The sequence below is a fragment of the Vespula pensylvanica genome, chromosome 7 (assembly GCF_014466175.1).
Source record: "Vespula pensylvanica isolate Volc-1 chromosome 7, ASM1446617v1, whole genome shotgun sequence".
NCBI lineage: Eukaryota > Metazoa > Arthropoda > Insecta > Hymenoptera > Vespidae > Vespula > Vespula pensylvanica.
This window is the reverse complement of record NC_057691.1, coordinates 1,411,502-1,436,002: the sequence shown is the minus strand read 5'-3', so window position 1 is coordinate 1,436,002 and position 24,501 is coordinate 1,411,502. Positions and strand designations below refer to the sequence as shown.

The 24,501-nt window shown below is 28.4% G+C and overlaps 7 protein-coding genes across 12 annotated transcripts; 3 read left to right on the top strand and 4 right to left on the bottom strand.

Moving 5' to 3' along the window:
* Positions 1–82: 82 nt before the first annotated feature.
* LOC122630542 (melanization protease 1-like) lies at positions 83–4,128 on the bottom strand. Its single transcript, XM_043815136.1, has 5 exons — positions 3,722–4,128; positions 2,630–2,808; positions 1,267–1,552; positions 843–1,111; positions 83–620 (listed from the first exon to the last, which is right to left on the bottom strand). The coding sequence occupies exons 1-5, from the start codon at positions 3,786–3,788 to the stop codon at positions 273–275; spliced, it is 1,149 nt and encodes a 382-aa protein (XP_043671071.1). The 5' UTR covers positions 3,789–4,128; the 3' UTR covers positions 83–272.
* A 1,246-nt stretch (positions 4,129–5,374) lies between these two features.
* On the bottom strand, positions 5,375–9,958 carry LOC122630692 (CLIP domain-containing serine protease B9-like; the record flags this gene model as incomplete). The annotated part of the gene is given in 7 exon segments (XM_043815476.1): positions 5,375–6,514; positions 6,759–7,163; positions 7,434–7,522; positions 8,729–9,095; positions 9,198–9,296; positions 9,367–9,557; positions 9,705–9,958. Coding segments are annotated over 7 exon segments (2,115 nt in total), but the record flags the coding sequence as incomplete, so codon positions are not given.
* Positions 9,959–10,372: 414 nt separating this feature from the next.
* LOC122630547 lies at positions 10,373–11,316 on the top strand. Its single transcript, XM_043815142.1, has 3 exons — positions 10,373–10,833; positions 10,916–10,979; positions 11,057–11,316. Exons 1-3 carry the CDS (start codon positions 10,831–10,833, stop codon positions 11,314–11,316), a joined length of 327 nt encoding a protein of 108 aa, XP_043671077.1. The 5' UTR covers positions 10,373–10,830.
* Positions 11,114–13,604, bottom strand: LOC122630545 (replication stress response regulator SDE2). The gene is made up of 3 exons (XM_043815140.1): positions 13,469–13,604; positions 12,747–12,877; positions 11,114–12,618 (listed from the first exon to the last, which is right to left on the bottom strand). The coding sequence occupies exons 2-3, from the start codon at positions 12,849–12,851 to the stop codon at positions 11,719–11,721; spliced, it is 1,005 nt and encodes a 334-aa protein (XP_043671075.1). The 5' UTR covers positions 12,852–12,877; positions 13,469–13,604; the 3' UTR covers positions 11,114–11,718.
* On the top strand, positions 13,084–16,251 carry LOC122630532 (DNA replication licensing factor Mcm5). The gene is made up of 8 exons (XM_043815119.1): positions 13,084–13,328; positions 13,432–13,687; positions 13,812–13,984; positions 14,078–14,412; positions 14,496–14,842; positions 14,915–15,348; positions 15,434–15,705; positions 15,811–16,251. The coding sequence occupies exons 1-8, from the start codon at positions 13,177–13,179 to the stop codon at positions 16,038–16,040; spliced, it is 2,199 nt and encodes a 732-aa protein (XP_043671054.1). The 5' UTR covers positions 13,084–13,176; the 3' UTR covers positions 16,041–16,251.
* Positions 15,742–20,753, bottom strand: LOC122630540 (aldo-keto reductase family 1 member A1-like). 4 transcript variants are annotated; one of them, XM_043815133.1, is made up of 7 exons: positions 20,616–20,753; positions 17,594–17,679; positions 17,310–17,474; positions 17,023–17,226; positions 16,821–16,937; positions 16,342–16,736; positions 15,742–16,221 (listed from the first exon to the last, which is right to left on the bottom strand). In XM_043815133.1, exons 1-7 carry the CDS (start codon positions 20,653–20,655, stop codon positions 16,173–16,175), a joined length of 1,056 nt encoding a protein of 351 aa, XP_043671068.1. In that variant the 5' UTR covers positions 20,656–20,753; the 3' UTR covers positions 15,742–16,172. The 4 variants fall into 4 exon arrangements, with proteins under 4 accessions (XP_043671068.1, XP_043671069.1, XP_043671070.1 ...); XM_043815134.1 differs by lacking the exon at positions 20,616–20,753 and adding an exon at positions 17,754–17,886; XM_043815135.1 differs by lacking the exon at positions 20,616–20,753 and adding an exon at positions 17,820–17,846.
* On the top strand, positions 18,493–24,062 carry LOC122630529 (rho GTPase-activating protein 24-like). Of its 3 annotated transcripts, XR_006327502.1 has the most exons (7): positions 18,494–19,546; positions 19,669–19,867; positions 20,142–20,316; positions 20,393–20,468; positions 20,587–21,287; positions 21,401–23,488; positions 23,576–24,062. XR_006327502.1 is itself a non-coding variant. In XM_043815114.1 (6 exons), exons 1-6 carry the CDS (start codon positions 18,851–18,853, stop codon positions 22,752–22,754), a joined length of 3,165 nt encoding a protein of 1,054 aa, XP_043671049.1. In that variant the 5' UTR covers positions 18,493–18,850; the 3' UTR covers positions 22,755–24,062. The 3 variants fall into 3 exon arrangements, 2 of the variants coding, with proteins under 2 accessions (XP_043671049.1, XP_043671048.1); XM_043815114.1 differs by having other exon boundaries at positions 18,493–19,546; positions 19,669–19,831; positions 21,401–24,062; XM_043815113.1 differs by having other exon boundaries at positions 21,401–24,062.
* The last annotated feature ends 439 nt before the right edge of the window (positions 24,063–24,501 follow it).

Genomic DNA, 24,501 nt, shown 5'->3' with positions numbered 1-24,501 from the left:
AATGTATCAAACAATACGTCGAAGTAAATGCATAGGCATTGTAATTAAAATATTTTTTTTTCTTTTTCCTTTTTGGGGGGGGGGGGGGACAAGGACATGTTCTTCATATAGATATATATTTCTCGGTACGAGATTTATAAATTGAATAGAAAATTAAAAATAATTAATTAAATAGGAATAATTTCTTCTAATTTACTGTAACAATACCAGTGTTACCACTACAAAAAAAAAATTTTAATAAAAAAGTACAAAATGATATGCAACAGATTAAATTAATCCCTTATAGTATTTAAAATCCAATCCATATAATATCCAACATTAGTATATACGCCTGGAAAACCTTCTGTACCGCAGTTTCTTAATCCGAAACTGACAATTCCATATTGAATGAATCGAGCGTTATTGTTATATAATCCAGGCGCTTGAAGAGGTCCACCACTATCTCCGAGACAAGAATCCATATTTCTTTTTCCACCAGCGCATAATTGCTTATACCAAATTTCAGCTTTACTCTTATAAACCTCTTTGCATTCTTCAGTGGCTACCGGTGTCAGACCAACTTGTAATAGATCTTTACTTCGTGTGCCAAGTTCTGTTGCACCCCAGCCTGTGACGATGAACTTTTGATCGAAAAAAAAAAAAAAAGAAAAAGAAAAATATATCATTAAATTAATCACGGAACGTTTACTAAATTAACGTTCTTACTCATTAATTTTAAACTATTTAGATCTTTCTAACGTAAATCAGCTATGAAGTTGATTAACCTTATGACGCCAAGTACCATATCAAAGAACAATATAAATGTATTAAAAATTATAATAACAACTTAGGTATTATTTTACCTTTCTCGGAGGTGTTATAGAACTTTTGATTGGTAAACAGATCGGTTTAACATTTCTCGGTCTGAAATCAGCATCGCCGTTCAATCGTATCAGGGCGATATCATTTTGAAGTTTCGTTTTCGTGTATCCCGGATGAACGTATGTATTTTCAATATCATAATCTTGATACCTTTCCGCACAAGCAACTTCGATCCCATTTTCATCTTTATCACAGTCACGTTCCGTACTAAGGTCATGTTCCCCTATCCTCACGCCTATCAGTTTTAATTCTAAAAAAATATCGAATAAATCCTTAAAACTATAGTCATAAAAAATAAATCCTCACTTGAAGAAAAAAATATATTCTTTGTAATAATCTAATATACTTTATAGCTTACGATTGAGTATATCATAATAATAGCGATTATTAAAATAAGGATTTTACCATCAGGTAAAGAGCTAACACAATGGCCAGCTGTAAGGATATATCGTTTAGTAATCAAGGAACCACCGCATCGAAATTCCGGATTTGATCTCCCTGTGGAATAAGCTAGAAGAGCCATCCACGGATAATCAAAGACACCAGTTTTGTTGCCACCAATGATTTTACTTTTAGTTAAAGGACCACAAATATTATGGTTTAAGATTCGTAAATTTGGATGGTTCGATACATCTGGAAGATCGGAAACATCTGGGAGATCAATTGGATTTGTAGAAGTACCTGTTAAAACCTAAAACGGAGTTTATAACATTTATACGTGGTTTTTATTTTATCGATCGTCTTTAAATAAGTTAGATCGCTGATAAATTAGACATTAAAAAAAATATTGTGAATTAGATATTTTTTAAACAGAATATAGAACTAGTTAGATCTTCATATTTAAATTTTTATTTCTACGATATTCGATATTTCTTTTATTTTTAAAGAACATCTAATGTCTTAAACAAAGAAGATGGTAACGAGGTAATCTCGTAGATATCATGATTAAGCATATGAAACGCGTACTGCGCACGTGACTGGTTAGATGATGGATTAAAGTAGTCTATTGGTCGTTCATGGTCGCATTAAGATCTTATGATAGTTTCACGGAATGTTGTTACAAATAGATTCTGATTTTTAGTCGAGGAAATTTCCGGTAGAAAGTGATACGTCATAAGGAAAGTGATACGTTATAAGGATAGTGATACGTTGTACGGAAATTGTATGTAACTATAAGAGAAACAGTCATTATCGTAACTGAAATATCTAACAATCATAAAAGGAAATGTTTCCTTGATTCATCAAATAATCGTATCTCTTCTCGCAGTAATATCTCATGACTTCCTCAATGAATCTTCAAGGAAATTGAGGATAAAGAAATACTGTTAATTGAGGAACTTCCTTGTATCATAATAAAACATTTCATATTATTTACTTCGTATTTTCTTAGAAAAGAAAACACAAATATCAATCCTTGTAAAATTTTATCTTATTTCGGTAAAATTAAATTTGCAAAAATTTGCCAATATATATATATATATATATATATATAATAAGACATACATATATACACGTAATATGTACATATACATACATACATATAAAATATATGTTGACCAATATAATGAATCTTCCGAAAATAATTAAAATTTTCATTAAACTTGCACTTTTTGAAAATAAGAATTTCATTTTACTTAATTGTTAAAAAATAAGATTTTTATTTTTACAATTGCGATTTTAGTTCGGCAATAAAATTTCGAAAATTTCAAAAAGATTCAAAGAAATTTGAATAAAATTTCATTTGTTTGAGTAAATAATATAAACTTACTTGATCAGCACAGCAAATTTTTGGAATCGTACCCTCGAAACCACATTGCGATGCTCTTAGAAATTCTTGAATTTCTTGTGTCAAAGGCTTTTGATTAATTAGAATATTAACAATTTGTGTACAATTCTTTATGTTAATACAAATACCATTGTTTTTCGTAGGCGTTACACATCTTTCCTCTGCAAAGAAGAAAAAAAAAACAAACAAACAATGAAAGTATACTTATCGTGTATCTCTAAATAAATTTTACATAATTTATTGGAAAAAAAATAAATAAATAAAATATAATTTCTTAGTTCTCACTATTTCTTGGAATGAAAAGAGCTGATATTCTGTGATGTGTGTAGATAAAAAATGTACAAAGATTAATTTTTCTATCAATAGATGGAATACGATCGATATCAAAACAAACGAGTTTTACAGCGAGTACGAGTTTGTTATGTATGTTTTTTTTATATAAGATTTTGTACGATCTTCCTACGATTTAGAATTGATATATTACACGAATGGCTCTTAATACAACGATCAATTTTCCAAATAATTTATACAAGAATGTCTTATAAATTGCTTCCTGAATCTTTTTTTTCCCTTCTTAAAAAATATAAAGAATTTCTCTTTTTCACGATTTGTTTTCTCTAACTAACACAAAACATTGTATAATCGATAGTGTATAAAATTGATAGAAGATTTTGTTTAATTAAACATAACCTTCATACTTTGATTTTTCGCGCGTGAAAAAAAAAGAAGCATGCAAAATAAGAAAATTAGTTATTAAGACTGATGATTTTCTAACTAATGATAATAATTATTCTAATACAATTGGAAAACAATGTTTCTAATAAAAATATTAGCAAGAAACAATACGCAAAAAATTTATTTCGAAATATAACCTTCTTCACGCTTGATAATATATTACCTTCATATCGAAAATTAAATAATTATCTTCGTGTAAGATATTCCATTGTATAAAAGACAAAGAAAACGAACAAGTATTAACGAATCGTCGAGATGTCTTTATTTTTCCGTAATTCATAAATTTATTGCGAGAACGAGGAAAGATATAAACGAATAATAGATAAATCTGATACTCACGTGCATTCGTGTTCTTGAAAAATAGCACTAATGCTGCGATGTACAAAGCATGTACCATCGTATTCATCGTTTTGGCCTTTGACTTCCTTCAATCGTCGATCGATTCACTTTAAAATTCTATTTATTTTTTTCTATCTTTATCTTTTCAAGTAAGAATTAAAGAAAATGTGAAAGAGCAACGGGATATGGAAAAGGGTTATCTCTGCAGCACGTCGTATTGCGAACTGAACGTATAATTGATATTGACGAATATTTATATTATATTTCTCAACGAAGGATGAAAACAATCTACTCAGTTTCTTTGTATCTAACTCTGTTTATACTCTTCGCGAACGAGACAACGTTTTTCCGGAGAGAGATAAACCTTCCTCGACGGTCAGCAATCGACTAACTACTGCCGATTGACGCTCCTATACCATTACTCCATCGCTTGCTTTGTAAATTGGTCCTTGAGTCTTTTTGAAAGAGTGGGGGAACCTTTTACCGCGTCGTTGAAATATTGACAAAAATTCTTTGACATTGACCTATTCGATAAGACTTTTCGTGTACACACATATAAACACACATATTTTTTCTTTCACATATTTTAATCTGTTTCATAACATTGTCTAATTCGAAAAAAATAATCTTTGAAAATATTCATTAAAAGTTCTTAAAATTCTCGAATCGATAACGATTTTTGCGCCCCCTAATAGTTCTAGGTACTAATTATATATCATTAGTTTCAGTTTAATATGGAAGTAATTATGTTTGAAGTTTATTAATCGATAAATACTCATGCGGTATGAGGAAAGTCTTGATATGTTATTTAAAATCATTAAGGAAATGCTAATATCGTAGATACGGTATAATTCCTATTAAATTCTCTTCCGATTAACCGTTATGTATATTTCTTGTTATTGAGATGACCGTACAAGTGATACTAACAATCGTCTGTGAAGAACACTATGGTATGTATATATGTGTGTGTGTCTCTTATTTATTTATATATATATATATGATATAAACAACATATATACGTCAATGTGACACGAATTTGTACGCAATGATATAGCAAGATCGACGGAAAAAAGCAGATAAGAAAATTCGATATGTTACGAGTTTAATGATCTAAGTAAATTTAAAATAAATCTTCACAGGATACTCCTTTTTTTAGGCGTTAATAAAAAGCCTTGGAATCATTATTATTCAGATAATTACTTATTTCAAACATTCATAATTTAATAAAAAAAACACACTGAAAATTAATCTTTACTTCGATAAAAACATTTTAGGTTAGAATTGATGGGGATTTCCAGAATATCCATCATAAATCATTTTATCTCATTCTAAATGAAGTATAAATATAATAAACGAAAAAATTAAAGAATAACTGCAAATGAGATAGATTTTTAGAAGAATTTCATAATTTTTAAATGCACACGTTACAATTTATTCACTCTTTCGTCACGAAAATCTTATCGATAGATTTTTTAAACATTTCTAATGATCTTGAATTGTACGATAACCTTTCGAAATCTATTTGAAGTCGATTGCTTCGAATGTTTCTTTCTGCTTCGATCTTTCTTTTAATTTATAACTCTTAAATTGTTTCTTACATTTATTAAAGAAGAGAATTTTTGGTAAAATAAATATAAACATTCTTGGATCGTATTTCCGAAAAATAATAGAAAAAAAGAATTTTATTCTTCCGATGAAGAAGTCAATAGAAACAATTCATTAATAATTCCTAAATTAAAAGAATAATTCATGTAGCAATATATCGCTTGAATATATATTAAATTCGACATGGTCAAGTACATGGTCTATTATACTTTGGCAGTTTTCTTCTTTACTTTTATTTTTCTTTTTCATCTCTTTTATTCTTTAGGTATTAAGATTCTTAAAACTAATATAAATGTAATTTCACGTAGAATTATTAAATACGAGAATAAAATTTCTTTTAATTATCGATCGGTTTTAATTGAAGTACATTTTGTGAAGAAAAAAAAAAAAGAGAAGAAATAAAAAGGATAAAAAGAGAACGAAGAAATTATAAAAAATAGGAAAACGAAAAAGTACAAAAATTTCTCCAATAGTTCTCTTAAGATCTTATCTTACTAGTTATCCATGGAACAAAATCATAAACTTTAGTATAAACACCGGGCCAACCAGGCATACCACAGGGTGTAGGACCAAAAGATACAACTCCTACGGTTACCCATATTCCATCACCATTAGGTAAATTTTCAACGGACATGAGTGGTCCACCGGAATCTCCTCTGCATGAATCTTTACCTTTCTGACCACCGGCACAAATTTGTCCGAAACCGAGTCTGATACCAACTTGATCGTAAGTTCTACCGCAATCATCTTTATCGGTCAAAGGCAATGCTAGTTTCAGTTTGAAGTCCGAGGACGAATTAAACTCCGTTTTACCCCAACCTGCTACGTACATTTTTTGACCAAACGAAGGACTTCGTGGCAAACAAATTGGCTTTATATATTTTGTCGAGACGATATTCCTTGACAATCTTAATAATGCGATATCATATTTCTGATCTTTCGATAATGGCCTGTATTGTTCATGAACAATTTGTTCTTCGATACCTACTGTGATCGGATCATCGGAGCATATAACTTCGTCTTCCTCTTGAATGCAATCTTTCTCGGAGGAGGTATCGTATTCGCCTAATCGTACGCTTGTTAATGTCCACGTTTTTGGTAAATCTTTACCCTTTAAGCAATGAGCAGCGGTAAGTACATAACGTTCGTTAATCAGGACTCCTCCGCAGGCAGTAGTTCGTCCTCTTGCTAAAATAAGTTATTATAGAAAGATCAACATTTGTTGAGAAGCTGAGCTAATTTTTTGATAATATTCTTATTTTGATATTTGGTTTAATTTTTAGATAAATGCATGTATCGTAATATCGCAAACCGTTAAATACATTTTTCATATATAATAAGTTAGATCTATAATCGTTAGATCTATATTTGACGTTCACTCTAGATCCTTGTACGATAAAAATATTAATAAGTTTAGCTCTTATTAACTCACGATGTTGATATTCCAATAAAGTCATCCATGGAAATTCGTCAAGGGCGGTACGTGTTCCTCCGATAATTCGAGGTATCAAACTTTTTCCGCATTCGCTTGGTAATAAAGGATTATTAAGTAAATTGCTGATAGGATCCTCTGTTCTTTCTAATCCAGCACGTGTTTCTTCTGTAGGTGATACAGTCCTCGGATAAGAAGGTTGATTTGATTCGTCAAAAGAGAGAGGACAACATACACGAGGATCTTTGCCTTCGAAACCACATTGAGATCGTGTTAGATAATCCACAGTTTCCGTTCGGAGAGGCTTCTCTTGAAGCATAGTCAACAATGGAATACATTGACGGATTGTAATACAATTTCCAGCAACTTGATTTGGCGTGTTGCAATCAGATTGTCTTTGAAATTCTATGAAAAAAAGAACATACACACATACACATTATACAATGCTTCAAAAGATCAGAATTTCCAATCTATTTTTAATGTTCTTTATAACAATCTTGATGATGATATGCGTATTTGAACTATGTTATAAAAGATATAAAAAATGATGTAACTTGCATCGTCGTAATGTATTTTGTTTTGATAAATAATCAGAATAAAATAAAATAATACTCTTATTTTTCCGATTGCATATAATACATTTAGCATGATTAAGATAGATATTGTTGTAATTACTAACTAGCGTGTTAATTACTAAGAATTCTTCCACAACATCATTTTCATTATATCCGGCTCCGTACTCATGATTAACCATTCGAAACGATCTTGTCAAGAAGAAAAAAAAACATAAAAGATTATTTAAATCAGTCAATATATCGTATTTGATGCGTTCAAGTATATATAATCATTAGGTACGATTGTGTTTGTTATTGGAAATCGTCGATCATTAAAATTGATGACTTCATAAGCATTCTTTAGATAAACATTTTTATTTTACATTAGACATCTTTTAATAATAATTTTAACCGAATTTTATAAATGACAAAATAATATAATATAACTATAACGTAGTTTTACTACGATTAATGATCAAGCATATCAATATTAATGATATATATAAGTATATCAGATATTAATGAATCGTTTGATAAGAATAATGAAAATATAAAAAAAAATAAATAAAATCAAAAAACAAAAATTTTTAATTACTTACGTGCATCGACGATATTAAACTTTGATACATAGAAGATAGCAATTACAGCAATAAAGGAATACATGCTTAATATCGAATCTTTATTAAACGATTAAAAGCAAACAGAAAGTTCCGTGTTCACGAACGACGTTGATGAACCGCGTATCTCGCCGCTAAGCTGGAAGTCTGGGCATCAACTGGCATCGCAAATGATAGAGAGACCGAAGTCATCCATGGTCAACTAGTGTCTCCCACTACAGCATCGTATTTCTGACTAATTGGTCTCCGGCCGTTTACGTATTTTACACTTTTTTTTTCACACAACTTCTGACAATACTTCCTCCTACTATTTAATATATTTTTTTCAAAATTTTATACGAGTAAAAAGAAAAGAAATACCTTTAATGGTAATAAACTATTAATAAACTTTATCAATATTGCAATTAAATAAAACAAAACAAAGTATTTCTTAACTTTTTTCTAACTTCATTAATTATCGAAATAAATGTAAATTTTCGTTCTCACCTTTCTATAATGTAATATTGTTTAGAATAATTAAATTCTGTTTAATTATTCAAAACAATATTTCTACAATTTTATAGATCATCTCTATCAAACGTAAATAAATACATACACGTACTTGTTCTAGATAGGAATAGATTAAATTCCCCTGTGATCTTTCCTGGTAATTTTAAGTAGAATTCAAATGACTGGGCATAGACTCAATTCCAAGGTAAATTACCTACGTATAAAATTACTAGGTATTTCAAAGTAACATTCACAATAAATACGAGAAGTTTAGACTTTTCTAAGGATCCGTCATTTCATTCTATTATGCAATATTAATAATATATCTAAATCTGTATATATCATCCGATGGATATTTCATGAACTAATATTATCAAGTATCCAGGTAACGTAATGAGATATTTTGGTGTAAACACCAGGAGTTGTTGTGGCACCACAATCTTGTACACCAAAAGAAACCACTCCGATGACGTAATATTTTGGTAATTCGTCAATGGTTTCCACTTTCATTAGAGGTCCACCGCTATCTCCGCGACAAGAATCTGCACCGATGACACCCCCAACGCATATTTGTTGATCGCTTATTGAAATAAGTGTTTTAAAAATTTCTTTACATTTTTCCGTTTCTTGGATCGGCATTGTGATCGTTTGAAGCAATTGGCTTGTTTTAGAAGTTTCTGTTGTAAATTTAAAATTAATGTATCAAACGAAAAAAAGAAAAAACGTCTATAAAAAAGGAACGAATGATCTCACTCTCTTAAAAGGAAAAAGATTTTTACCTATATCATATATTCCCCAACCAGCAACTTCCGCCATTTCACCAGTATAATCTTTCTCAATCAAATCACCATGCGGTATACAAATAGGTGTTACAAACTCTATATAAATAATTATATTAGATCATAAGATAAACTTTAATATCGACAATGAATTAGTCTGTCTACTTGCCATTGTAAATAGCGGGCTTATCCAAATGTATTATAGCTATGTCATTTCTAAATTTCGGATGATCGTAATCTTTATGAACATCGATAGATGCTATTTGAATATTTTGAACTGGTTCGGCACAGTATTCTTTTTCACAATCGGGATCTGTCATCGTGTTATATTCTCCTAATCGGACATTGGTGATTTTAAGCCTTTTCAAATTGTTGAAACAAACAAAATTGACTATATGAAATCATATCAAAGAAAACTATATAGAATGTTCGATTTTAATTGATTCATGTAAATATCATAAAAATTATTATTAGTGATAATTAAAATGTTAATAAGAAAACATTTACCATTTCGGTAATTGTGTCACACAATGAGCAGCTGTTACTACATTGTATTTATTAATCAAGAAACCACCGCATTTATAATCTACCTTAGAATTTACTGGATTAAATTTAACTGTGATGTATCCTATTCTAGCGAGCCACGGATATGCACCCATATTTGCATTTTTACCACCTATAATACGATCGGTATTGGAACTGCCACATTTATCATGATCTAAGAGTAACCAATTTGAGTGATGCACGACGTCAACTGTTAATCAGAATTTAATAATCGCGTTCTTACATATATGTTATTTTTTTTATAATTATTTAATAATATAATTAATTATAATTTTCATACCATGTGACGATACAATCAAATCAACGGAAAGACTACCAAAAATACAAATATATAACCAATAAAAAAACATTATCTAAAACAATCAAAACATCCATAAATTATTTATTCTCTTTAATTAATGTAATCTTGTTCGAGTCTTTTGAATAAATAATTAATTGATAAAATTAAAAGAGATTTTTAATCATTCTTACCTTAAAATGATCTAGTAGAAGAATTCGAATGGAAAAATTCTCGAAGAACGATACCTCGATTATGAAAGCAATCGATCGTTTAAAAGAAAATTAAGTACGAACAGCGGCGATTCGACTTCTGTTTAAATTTCAACTTATCGGGCTAATAAACGAATGTTGCAATTATACGTCAGTTATTTTTACCTATAAATTATCATTATACTTTTATCTTCGTATTTAAGACCTTTTATTTACAAATTTTATAAACCATTATACGATTGAATATTATTTTATAATATATATATATATATATATATATATATATATATACTATATGCGTATTTTAATAAGCATAACTTACATTAAATATTAAACAAGTGAAGATCTTCAAATATTTTTTTCTTGCCAAACGTCAACGCAATTTATTTATTCGGAAATGGAAAACAATTTTTTTAAATAAATTACGAAAATGATCTTGGAGGACGAAATCTCGATGTATTCGTCCTCCTGGCGATTAATGTTTTTATCTTGATCTATTCGATCTGCATCAAAGAAATTCTAAATTAGATAAATATAGAAACTGTTGCAAAAGATTAATGTGAATCTTTTAAAGAAAACTATGGTAAATATTTATTTTAAATATAAGAAAATATATATATATAAATTTGGTCTAAATCAAATAATTAATTATAAATAATTCGTAGACTTCTCGTCGAAAAATTTGTTGTTGCCCTTATGTTCATAAATGTCAAAAATTTTTTTCTAAAGGTGAGTAAAGTTTTTTTTATTATTGAAGAACTATTATTTTATTCATTTATCGAATGTTTTTCTTATTTAATACTTAGATAAAGCATTGTCCAAAAGTCAAGAAGGATATGTAACAAATGATAATTTCATTCTCATTGGTGCCAAATATATATTAGACTTATATCACAGTACACGTAAAAATATTCTTGCAGATGACTTTTTGAGGTCTGTAGTAGTATCAATAACATTATTTGCAATTGGTACACAGCTTACTAGAGAATTATATACTTCAAAACTTTCACCAATTCTTCGTTGTAATTATAATTTTATTGATACACTCTGTGTAACTAGTTTATAACTTATATTAATTTAATTGTCTTACAATCTGTAATTATTCTGTATCTAAGATCATAAACAAAATTTATTTATATATTTACTATATGTATGTATGTATGTATGTATGTATGTATGTATATATGTATGTATATATATATGTATGTATGTATATATATATATTTATTTACTTATTAGTATTATAAAAAATAATTATTTCAAATTATATGATAATTAAGTAGTATACTTATAAACTTACCACAAATTTCTAATATATAAAATAATGGATTGAATTATATTACTATAAAAATATAATATAAACTATCAATAAATAAATAAGAGAAAGCAAAATTTTATTTATTTTACTATTTCAGTAAATTTTAAAAATTTAAATTCTACTCCTATAATGTCCATGGAAGTTACAACTTCATTTTTTTTCAACATTTTCTATCAGATTATTATTTATTATTAAAACTTCATTCTTTTTATCTACTTTTTCATTATTAGAATCTACTACTTTTTCTTCACTACTTTCAACTGAAATATCATTAGTAACTTCATTAGCAACTTCATTATTTTTATCTACTTTTTCATTTTTAGAGTCTACTATTTTTTCTTCATTACTTTCAATTGAAATGTCAGTACATGCATTCATATTTTCAGAAGTAATTGAATCTACAACCTGTGTTTCATTTAGTTTATCATTATCTCTTTCAGTTTCATCACTGGAACGTCCACTATCATTAGATATTTGTTGCTCGAATTTATTAGATTTTGCTGGTTCACTATCTTCTGTGTCACTATCATCTGAAGTATCAAGCTCATCAGAATCAATATCTAAATCTAATATTGTTTTCTTCTTATTACTTTTAACTTCTTCTTCACACTTTCTTTTAATACTTGAACCTCCAGCAATAGCAACTTTAAAACCTTCTTCTACTGCATCTCCAATTTTTTCTGTCAAAATTGATCTCTCTTTTTCATAATTTTGATCTTTAAATTCATGCTTTGGTTCTGCACAAAGCCTCTCTAACTTTTTCTTTTTACGTTCTGCTGCTTCTTCTTTACGTTTTGCTTGCTTTTCAATCCAAGCTTTAAGTCTTTTCTCTTCATTTATATCTCTTAATCTACGCCCACTTAAATCTCTACAAGCCTCGCGATTTGTAGTTTTTTCAATTTGAGCACCTATGGCCCGTAACATAGAACCAAAACCACCTTTTCCACCCAATAATTTTGGAATAATAGTCGCACAGCCATCCAAGAATATATCACTTTCATTAATAATTCGGCCATTATGAACTATATAAAAATTTTTTCTTGATAGACCCTTTATAAAAGTAAAGTATTATATATAAATTAATAATAATAATTTACTTATAAGTTATCTCTGGGACAAAAATTTCAAGAATGACGATACACTCAATTACAAGGTTAGATTTTATATTTTTTACTTACAATTATTTCTTCAAATTGCTCCCATATTTGGCCGACTGAGAACGATTCATTACTAACAAATATTTGTTCCGAAGATCTTCCAGTACAAATTTGTACATTTATCATCTTTATATTTCACTTACTTTCGAAGACTTATAAAGAAACAACGCAGTTCTTGTAATGGATCACGATATATTAGTAGAAATAATAATGTCGCCTCGATCTATCACTGCGCTACCTAGCCTTACAGGATAAAATTAAAATTGTGAAATCCGACCAATGAAATGCTACTTTAAAATAAATAATACTTGAAAAGCGACCTCTATATAAATTTTCTAATATAATGCTATAAGGCGGTTTGGAAAATAATACGACTCTTTCCCGCCAAATTTATTGCAGCAAATGGCTGTAATAATTTAGTTTTAACCATAAACGGTAGTAAATATTTAATATGGAAGGTTTTGACAATCCAGGTATATTTTTTTCAGATAATTTTTCTGTAAATGAAGCTTCTGAATCTCAAGGTAATTTACAAGCTTCTAAAAAGAAATTCAAAGAATTTATCAGACAATTTCATGAAGGCAATTTTAATTACAAATACCGGTACATAATTTATATGATTATTTTATGAATAATTACTTTCATTTTTAATAATTTATGAAATATCAAATCGATGTGTATCTATTATTTTTTAATTTTATATCAGAGATACTCTCAAAAGAAATTATAATCTTGGTCAATACTACCTTGAGATCAATTTAGAAGATTTGGCAGCTTTTGATGAATCTCTTGCTGAAAAAGTTCATAAACTTCCAACGGAATATCTATCAATCCTTGAAGAAGCTGCACAAGATGTTGCTGATGAGCTTACAGCTCCTCGTCCTGAGGGAGAAGAAAAAGTTGAAGAAATACAAATACTTTTATCGTCTGATGCAAATCCAAGTTCTTTAAGAGGCATGAAGGTAATTAGTTATCTGTAGAATAATCTGCAGAATAGTGACTATTATTTTTTATTATTTTTAACATAAAAAAGTAAATATATTTTCTTGATATGTTTCTTATATAAAATATTTTATATCTTCATAGCCAGACATTGTATCAAAACTTATAAAAATTCCTGGTATTGTTGTTTCTGCTTCTGGAATTAGATCTAAAGCAACAAAAATTGCAATACAATGTCGTTCATGTAGAGTTGTGCAAACTAACATTGCCATTAAACCTGGATTAGAAGGATATGCTCTACCAAGAAAATGTACTACGTATGTATTCTTCAATACAAAATATTATCTCTCCTATTTTCATTCCTATATTGATAGAATATAATCTCAAATAACATGAATATTATCTTTTAGAGAACAAGCTGGTAGACCAAAATGTCCATTGGACCCATTTTTTATAATGCCAGATAAATGCAAATGTGTTGATTTCCAAGTTTTAAAATTACAAGAATTACCAGAACACATTCCACAGGGTGAAATGCCAAGACATCTACAATTATATTGTGATCGTTATTTATGTGATAGAGTTGTACCTGGAAATAGAGTTCTTATTCTCGGTATATATTCCATTAAAAAAGTTTCCAAAACAGGTGAAAGAGGAAACAGAAGAGATAAAGCTTTAATTGGTGTGCGAGCACCTTATATAAGAGTTGTGGGTATTTTTGTTGATGGAGAAAACACAGGAAGTGGTAAAATATGTTATTATTATAAAAATCTTAATCTTAGTTTAAAACTTTTTTCTTACCAAATTATAGTAATATATGATTTGTAGGTGTACAATCATGCATTACATCGGAGGAGGAAGATTTATTCAGACGTTTAGCAGCTGATTCAAATTTATATGAAAGAATTGCAAAAAGTATTGCACCCAGTATTTTTGGTGCAATGGACATTAAGAAAGCAATTGCATGTTTATTATTTGGTGGTTCAAGAAAAAGAATGCCTGATGGTTTATGTCGAAGAGGAGACATTAATATTTTAATGTTAGGTGATCCAGGTACTGCTAAATCACAATTATTAAAATTTGTAGAGACAGTTGCACCAATTGGTGTATATACATCTGGTAAAGGAAGCTCAGCTGCTGGTCTTACTGCATCCGTATCTAGAGATTCTGTTACAGTTAGTACCAATAATATACGACTAATACACTTCCTTTCTTTTTCTTTTTGTTTAATACTTTGATCATTTTAGAGGAACTTTATAATGGAAGGTGGTGCTATGGTATTGGCGGATGGTGGTGTTGTTTGCATCGACGAATTTGACAAAATGAAAGAAGATGATCGAGTCGCAATTCATGAAGCTATGGAACAACAAACCATATCCATTGCAAAAGCAGGCATAACAACGACTTTAAATACAAGATGTTCTGTATTAGCAGCTGCAAATTCTATTTTTGGCCGATGGGATGATATAAAAGGCGAAGAAAATATAGATTTTATGCCAACTATTCTTTCTCGTTTTGATATGATATTCATTGTTAAAGATGAACATGAAGAAAACAGAGATATTACATTAGCTAAGCATGTTTTAAATATACATACTAATGCTGGTCAATTAACTGAGCAATTGATAGAAGGAGAACTTCCATTACATGTACTCAAAAGATACATACATTATTGTAGATTGTAAGATTATTTTTTTACTACTTTTTTTATATTATAAACAACATGAACACATTATATGATTAATATAATTATGTGTTTTCTACAGAAAATCTGGACCAAGACTTAATAAAGAAGCAGGTGAAAAACTAAAGAATCATTATGTAAGAATGCGTGCTAGTACAAGAGAACATGAAAAAGGAAGTGAAAAACGATTATCCATACCAATTACTGTCCGTCAATTAGAAGCTGTTATAAGAATTTCTGAAGCTTTAGCAAAAATGCAACTTCTACCTTTTGCTACTGAAATTCATGTTAATGAAGCTCTAAGATTATTTCAAGTTTCTACATTAGATGCTGCTATGTCTGGTTCATTAGCTGGTAAGATGTGTTTGTGTAACAAATATCTACTAATTTTTAATTAAAAGTCAGAAAATTATTTTTATAATATACGTATCCATAATATTAATACATTATGTTGTACAGGTGCAGAAGGATTCACTTCAGAAGAAGATCATGAGATATTGTCTCGCCTTGAAAAACAATTAAAAAGTAGATTTCCTATTGGAAATCAAGTCTCAGAACAAAATATTGTTAATGACTTTCTTAAACAAAAATATCCAGAACGTGCTATTTACAAAGTTATACACACGATGATTCGTCGTGGAGAGCTTCAGCATCGAATGCAACGAAAAATGTTATACAGGTTATATTAAAATATAAAAAAAAAGCTTTCATTGTATAATTAATTTTGTGCATTTTGTTCAATACTCCATACAATTTACTCTTTTATTTTTTTTTATATAATTCTATATTTTTAAATTATGTAACAAGAGCAAATCCTTTGCTCATGATGTCAACTCATTTTTAAATGGATAAAGTGGGTGCTTTTCAACCCTAAAATAAAAATAAGAATGAAAATATATGAAAAAAAAAATATATATATATATATTGTGCACAAATTATTTCAAATAATGAAACATTGAAGAATTATTAAAGTTACGATTTATTACTTACCCTTTGAAAAATAGGAAATTGAATATTCTGCCATCTGTACCTTTGTCTAAAGCATTTAAAGTATTTATATCTTCTTCTGTTAAAACGAAATCAAAAATATTGATATTGGATTTAATTCTATCTTGTGAAGAACTTTTTGGAATAACAATAATTCCTTGTTGTACCAAATGTCGTAACAACACCTGTGCTGTTGTTTTTTTATATTTATTAGCCATTTCAAGTACAACAGGATGTCCAAGAAGATCAGGAAAGTTTTCTGTATTATAATTATATTTTGTTTGAAAATGGAATTTAGCTCCAGGTGATGCTAATGGGCTGTAAGCTGTTACATGTATATTGTGCTTTTGACAAAATTCTCTTATTGGTTTCTGTTGTAGATATGCATGCAATTCAACCTATTAAAAAAAGATATTTACATTGACTATTCTTTCTGATCATAAAATTATATAATAAGTTCGTGATATCAACAACATGTATACCTGCAAGTTGGTTGGTTTTATTTGTGCATTTTTATATACTTCTAATATTTGTGCTTCATTAAAATTACTTAAACCTATAGATTTAACAAGTCCTTTTGCTACTTGTTTCTCCATTTCCTAAAAGTGTAAATTAATTATAATACTATTATAAGCAAATGAAAGGAGAAGGACTTGTATCTGTAATATCAATTGCATGTTATACCTTCCATACAGAAACTGGATCAGTGTCTAAATCAAGTATATAACTACCATCTTCTAAAGTTGCAGGAGCATATACATTTTTATCTAATATAAAGGCAAATGGCATGTGGATCAAATACATATCCAAATAATCTAAGCCAAGACGTTCTAATGATAATTTAAGAAATTTCTCAACGTCTGATGGTCGATTACCATAATGGGGTAACTATAAAAAAGATAATATATTTTCTAATAAAATTATTAAAAAATATAAAAATCTTATTCTTTTCATATACAATTCTCTATTACCTTTGACGTAACAAAAAGTTCTTCACGTTTACCACCTTTATTAAACCAATTATTTAAACTTTTTCCAATCGCTTCTTCGTTATTGTAATTAAATGCAGTATCAATATGTCTGTAACCACATTCTAAAGCAGTCCCAACAGCAGCTTCAATTTCTTCAGGTTTAGCCTTGTAAATGTAATAAAAGAGAAGATATATTTAGTTTGTAAATAAATGATTATAATATATTTTTTCTATTATATTAATTATTAAACATTTTTTTATATAAAAAGTTTTTATTTCATCACCTGCCATGTTCCTAAACCTACAGTAGGCATATCATGACCAGATGATAATTTTACAGAATGCATATTTGGTCTTCTACAGTTGAGATCTGGAAATAATGTTTAGTTATGTTATACAATTCATAGGAAGATATGTTATACTTTAATTTTCTACAGAATATACTGTTTTCAATAGATAATTTTTGATGATATTAATATTAAGCAAACACGCAATTAGTTTTCTAAGTACTACTGATATTTCGGTAAAGACTGTTGCTAAAGTTAGACCTGTCCTTCTTTTCTCACATATAGATTGCAAGCAGTATATGCAGAGTATTACATATATATGTAGTTCAATGTATAAGTATCGATTTGCAGCTTGCCTTGCGCATGAAACTATTGAAATTAACGTCTGGCAAATGCATTTTTCGTGACAATAAACGTTCTCTTTTGTAAAGCAAATTATTAAAAGAAAATTATTTAATTACCGTACGATAAATTAGTGGTGAAATGAATGCTCCTATGAAATGTTTTAACAAATTGCACTTTATATAAGATTTTTAAAGGATTTGTATTAACAAATTTGTTTACGAAGAAAGTTTGAAAGCATAAAATTGAATATCGGTAGTTCATTGTTACAAAAAAAAAAAAAAACAAATTGTAAACGAACTATTAAACTACAGACAAGATTATAAAATAGTAAGATGTCCACTGATTATTTTACAACTCTTCAACGATAGATTACAATGAAGAGAGAAAAAGAGAGAGAGGAGGGGAAGGCGAGGGAGTTTAATATTCCTTTAATACTATTTTTAAATTAAAAAATATATTCTATTACCATATAAATATGAGATTATGACAAATACGTAATGGAAGTCTCTCCCGCGGCGATATAGATGGCAGTGTTAGAACTACGTCATAAGTATATTCGATAAACGACAACTTCACTCAACTGTAATAGTTAGAATTAAAACGATTGTTTTTTATTTCTTCAAGTATTAAAAAAATTATAATTACGTATTGAGAGTAATAATTAATATATTGGAATTATATATCAAATACAAATATTTTTTTCGATATATTTTCTGATGAGTAACAGAAATAATTATCATTGTTAATTCTGCGACTATATTCATTTTGAATTATATCGAAAACTGTTTATCAGTACTGATTCGTACAAAGTGTAATACAATGTAAAATTGAAATATATTTTTATATTTATGTGTGAAAACTTTATATTGTACTTTTGTGCAGAATAGTAAAATAATTCCAACATCAAATATGTTGATTTATGATGTTCTACATAAAGAAAAAGTGTATGAAATCGTTATTAACGATCTCAGAAACATCGGAATAAAATATCGCTTTAAAAAGAATGCGATTAAAACAGATAAATTTGAAAGAAGTAAAAATATTTCAAAGAAAGTCTTCAGAACACCTTTATCATATCAACCATTAAATGTTGTTAATCTATCATCGGGTGGCATAGTTCATGTGCCTGTGTTCGTCAGTCAGGCATCTGCATTTCTTGAAAAACATATAACTCAAGAAGGTTTATTCAGAAAAGCTGGATCTCATATGAGACAGAAAGAATTAATGGCATATTTGGATAAAGGTTCTTTATTAGGAGAAAAAAACCATGCAATTGATGTTGCTAATTGTTTAAAAACGTTCTTCAGGGATCTTCCAGAGCCACTAATTCCATATACATATCATGATTTATTTTTACACTGTGCAATGTTGAAAAACCACCGTGTTCAAGCATTGTTATTAGCTTGTGTATTGTTACCACCTTATCATTTAAATACTTTAGCATTCATAATGGAATTTTTAAAAAAGGTATCTCTTTATGAGAAACAAAACAAAATGAGTATTGATAATTTAGCAAAAGTTATTGGTCCTAATATTATGCCTTTAAGAGAAGTTACTATGATGGCAGTTCAAAGCAGACTTGAATTGCATTTAATTATTGTGAAGGTAATATATTAAGTTTTTTAAAGTTCTGGATTGAAATTATACAAAAAAATAAATAATATTAGTTCTGGATTGAAATTATAAAAAAAAATAAATAAATGTTAAAATATTGATCTTTTTTCTAGATTTTGATAGAAAATGCTGAAAATATTGGCGTTTTACCAGAGCATATAACACATCTTATTTTATCTGAAGTAATTGGTAGCATTGATAACGAATTGGATCTATCAGATTCACAACTACATGGAAAATTGAAGAAAAAGAAATATCGCAGTGGAAGTCTTACGCGTAAGCCACATCTAAGTGCCTCTAACCTGAATCTAAGTATGTCTATATAAACCTAACATATCTATTCACATATTCTACATAGAAGACTAATTTTTTATTTATCTTTCAACAATTAACAATACTAACCCTCATACATTATAATAAAGAGCTTTACTAGATTGATCTTGTAAATACATGTGTAAAGATACTAACAATATCTTAATTTGAATCTTTGCTAACATAACTATGGATTGAATTGTACATAGTAGAAATAAATATTGTTTATGTAATTTGTATTATCTAATGTAATTTCATATTACATTTTGTATAGGAATGCTCCATGGTTTAAAGAAGATAGTTGGAAAAAGTACTTCACCTATAAATGCAGAAATAAACGAGAATCAAGATTCTGTTACAAACTCAAATATGACATGTACATCATCCACTAAATCTACAAAGAAAAGGAAAGTCATTGAATGGCTAGATCCACAAAGTACTAAAAAAAAGTATGTATGGAAAAAAATATTTAGAGAATTTTTATTTATAAATAAGTGTACTATAATCTACAATCTCATATTTTAGGAGGATTAGTGACAAAATAGAAAAATCTAAAAAAACTGGTTTGAGTATAGATCGTTTTGTATCAAAAAATAAACAAGTAAGTATAAATTGATAAGTAATACTTAATAATATTTTTATTATGCTATAATTTAATCATTTTATTTAATTTGTATCTTTCATATATTTAGATTTACATGTTCTCCTTGATATTTCAGAAGGTAGATTCAAGTTCAAGTATACTTACATTTAATCCATATGCTGACAGACGGTGGAGTTTGGCACATAATTCTCCTATATCATTTGAACAGCGCAGAACAAATAGTGATGGTTCATTGCATCTAAAAAAGTCAATATTAAAAGAAACAGAAACTTCGAATTCTAACAATCGTAACAATTATAGTGATGTATTTGTTGATGCTGATATCAATTTATCAGATTATAATAATGAACAAGTATCGTTAAAAAAGGAAGACAATAATACTGATAATCACTGGCATCTTAAATTTAATAAGAATTCAGAGAAATTAAAACATACGAATAAACATTCAGAGACATCTATAGAAACAGCAGTAACAAAAGATGAATGTGAAGAATATGTAAGGATACCAAAGAGTGAATATGAAGAAATAAAAAATAGAGTTTCTGCTATCGAATCTCGTATATCACAAGAATTTGGATATATTGATGATGTAAGAAATGAAAGTTTGGTAGAAAATTCTGTAAATAAAGTACAAACAGAGTATGAAAAAACGTTGGAAGAAGCAGGTATAAAAAATATTGTGACAGCCGATCATTTAGCAAGAAAACTTGGTAAAGAGCTAAAAATCAGAAGATCGAGTGAACGTAAAGTAATAAGATCCCCAAGTGCTCGAAAAATAGGAAGTTTACGAAGACGATCGCAAGAAAAAATTAAAAGGTAATTATAGTATATATACAATATATATGTATATGTATACACATATGTATATAAATGGCAAACTATATCAAATAATTGATAGAAAACATTAATCATAACTTTTTCATTTGTAGTAAATGTATTAATCGTACCGATTCATGGCATGCATCTCAAGAGTGGCAACATAAATATAGAAATCAATCTAACGAACAAGAGATAGTTTGTCTTGCAAATGAAGAACCAGATATAGCTGTCAAGCTAACGAAACAAGTATCAAGTTTGAGAAATGATCCATTATGCACTTCAGAGACAAATACAAGATTGGAATTATTACAAAAACAGTTAAATGCCCTAATTTCTCATACAACAGAACATACAAGAGATTCACTAACTGATGATGAATCAATTATTAAAGACATTAATATGCATACACCAAAACAAAGTCCTTTAAAGTTCTCCGTTCGTAGAGCATCGTCTTTTCATGGCAATGAGTTTATAAACAATTCATTTTACTTTAATCGAAAAGTCAAAGAATTGAAAAAAACCAATAGCCAACAAAATGTCTTCTTAAATAATGATTATCAAGATAGACAAAACAACATACCTCAAAATTGGAAAGAAACATCAATTTCTTGGAAAGATGCAGGTGATTATTTCAAATCTACTCTTCAGATACGTACGCCAGTTCCTCAAACGGGTCGAGCATCTGTTGCTAAACTTAGAACTCAAAATGCTGGCATGGTGTTAGCTAAAGCAAAACTATTTGATGAAAATACGATAAAGGTATCTACGTGTACGTTTGATAATGGTCAAAATCAAAAAGGTTATGTAGTAAATACAAACAAAAAAGAATTGGCAAAAGAATCTAAAAGTGAAAAAATAAATAACATGAATATAGAAAAGTCATGTTGTGATTTGGAAACTAAACGTAATATTTCAACGCACAAAAGACTTGAAAGACATTCAAGGAATAGAGATTTGACTCAATTTCAATCATCAAAAATTTCTTTAAGAAATAAGAATAATTCAATGGATATATCATTAGAAATAAATGAAGAAGACTTTGAAAAACATTATAACAGACGACACTCTGAAAAATATAATCAAAATTTATTAGAAAAAGGTAATAAGTCACCAATGCAGAAATCGTACTATTCAAATGATCAAAACAATAGAGAAAAAAAGTGTAGTCCTCAAAAAGAAAATGTAGTGATAAGAAGTCCTTCGATATTGAAAAACACATCTACAAACAAAGTAGATGAGGAATCAAATGTGAATATTTATAAGTCTGAAAATGGAATATGTAAAACTCCACGTATCAAAAGGCCATTAGCTATAAAAACGCCTAAAAGTTCTAAATCTCTTGCGAGACGTCCTCCAATAGATACACGTAGAACACCTTTGAAAGCTATTGCACATTTAGAAGTATCAAAATATCAAAGTCCTAAACGTATTTCGAAACCTAAAAATTTAATGAATGAACATTAAGTACTAAGTTTTCGATAGAAAACTATAATAATGAATGCTTCCAATATGTGGCCATATATGTGTGTAAGATTACATCCAGAAAGCTTTGTATTTAGAATTATTTTAAAATCTTGGATTTTGAAAATTTCTAAAAGCTAGTCATCTACAATTGCTATATTGTGAAGGTATTACTAACCAAGTTTAAAATAGATGTCACACAGTCTATTATACATATAAAAATTTATTTTTTGTAACTGTACGCATAAATATAAACCATAGATGTAAGTCTAAATAATTTGTTCTTTAAGGAAATATTTAGTCTTATTTTATTTATTAACATAATTTTGTATAATACTGTACTTTTATACTGCATTTACTATTTTGTATATCAATTTTCTGAAAAGTGTTAATAAATTGATATAATATAAAAGAGAATCTGTGAAAATGAATGTCAACTATAAATTATAAACTTTATATAAATTGTACTTTCATAAAAACATCTTATACTTGATGAACATAATTCACGTGATACAATAGTGTACACGTAAACCATAAATGACCAATCACATTGCGCCGTTTGTCTTCTATATCTATAACTGTTCATCACTTTTAATTCGTAGCATATGCGACTACAGCGACAAGTATGGACAAAATATGAACTACAAACGCAAAAGTACTGTCCCCATTGTACGCCTATTATATCGGTGTATAAATTGTGTAGGTTATATTTCTTTGATGCGTAATTCAACAATCGAGTTAGTGTAACAAAAATTTTTGTATGCTCTATGTACATTATACATTGTTTAAATTATTATAAAATTATCGAATAAACATTTTTTAAGGTTAGCCTTATGAAAAGAGAAGATTTCGATGTTACTCGTCGGAAAGCGAAAGAAAATTAATTCGATAACTATCCAAGTCAATAAGAAGTTTGTTTTCGTTGATATTCGATGAAGTTAACGACTGCAAGTTCAAAATTTAATTATGTCGGAATATTAAGTTACAATTATTTTATATTTAACGTTTATTATGAGTTATATAGTATTTAAGCAAATATACTGATTTTATAATTATAAATTGTTATATAATTATTAATAACTAATATAGTTCACTATAATATTATACATATCTTAAATGAATGTTGAATAATCGAAGGAATTATTTATTCCAATCTGCGAAATAGGAGAGCTGCGATGTTTCCTACTTGAGATTCAACGTTAGACTGATTGTTTGTCACCTATCAAAGTCACTGAAACCTTTCTTCCTCTTCGTTATTGTTTACATCATTCACCGATAACGACGACAATAAAATTTGTATACTAATGAAAAGTATTGATTATTCGAGCTTACTTGTGTATGGAAAAAGAAAACACATGTTTACTTTTCGAAATATAACTAGCTTATTTTGTTTATAACATTTGTCTTCAACGATTTAAACTAGAAAATTTAAGGAACTCGTGGATAGTGTGGAAACGAATTTGTGTTTTGATTTTGATAAAAATGATATAGAAATCTAAATGCTTGCGTTAAATTATTCTAAACGTTTTTGTTGAAATTCTTAGATTACTCTTAGGTATATAAAGTATATAAAGAATTACACAGTTTTGTAAAATTTAACAATATCTCAAAAACAAACCTATTGGCACGAATGAGTGAACACATATTTCCTTATTTTTATCATAGAATCATCTATCTAAAATTCATGAAAATACCCCAATGAATTACAGTACTTTCTCCGTGTGAACATTACGAAAAGCGTTTTTTTGGA

Coding starts and splice junctions, on each gene's coding strand:
- LOC122630532 (XM_043815119.1), top strand. CDS start 13,177: ATGGAAGGTTTTGACAATCCAGGTATATTTTTTTCAGATAATTTTTCT. Junction 13,688..13,811: donor GTTCTTTAAGAGGCATGAAG/GTAATTAGTTAT, acceptor ATATCTTCATAG/CCAGACATTGTATCAAAACT. Junction 14,843..14,914: donor TATCTAGAGATTCTGTTACA/GTTAGTACCAAT, acceptor TGATCATTTTAG/AGGAACTTTATAATGGAAGG.
- LOC122630545 (XM_043815140.1), bottom strand. CDS start 12,851: ATGATAAATGTACAAATTTGTACTGGAAGATCTTCGGAACAAATATTT. Junction 12,619..12,746: donor AGCAATTTGAAGAAATAATT/GTAAGTAAAAAA, acceptor ACTTTTATAAAG/GGTCTATCAAGAAAAAATTT.
- LOC122630540 (XM_043815132.1), bottom strand. CDS start 18,202: ATGAACTACCGATATTCAATTTTATGCTTTCAAACTTTCTTCGTAAAC. Junction 17,680..18,057: donor CACCACTAATTTATCGTACG/GTAATTAAATAA, acceptor CATTATTTCCAG/ATCTCAACTGTAGAAGACCA. Junction 17,475..17,593: donor TAGGTTTAGGAACATGGCAG/GTGATGAAATAA, acceptor TACATTTACAAG/GCTAAACCTGAAGAAATTGA.
- LOC122630547 (XM_043815142.1), top strand. Junction 10,980..11,056: donor TCAAAAATTTTTTTCTAAAG/GTGAGTAAAGTT, acceptor TTTAATACTTAG/ATAAAGCATTGTCCAAAAGT.
- LOC122630542 (XM_043815136.1), bottom strand. CDS start 3,788: ATGAATACGATGGTACATGCTTTGTACATCGCAGCATTAGTGCTATTT. Junction 2,809..3,721: donor TTTCAAGAACACGAATGCAC/GTGAGTATCAGA, acceptor TCTTCTTTGCAG/AGGAAAGATGTGTAACGCCT. Junction 621..842: donor CTATAACACCTCCGAGAAAG/GTAAAATAATAC, acceptor TTCGATCAAAAG/TTCATCGTCACAGGCTGGGG.
- LOC122630529 (XM_043815113.1), top strand. CDS start 18,851: ATGTTGATTTATGATGTTCTACATAAAGAAAAAGTGTATGAAATCGTT. Junction 19,868..20,141: donor TGCCTCTAACCTGAATCTAA/GTATGTCTATAT, acceptor CATTTTGTATAG/GAATGCTCCATGGTTTAAAG. Junction 20,469..20,586: donor TTGTATCAAAAAATAAACAA/GTAAGTATAAAT, acceptor TTGATATTTCAG/AAGGTAGATTCAAGTTCAAG.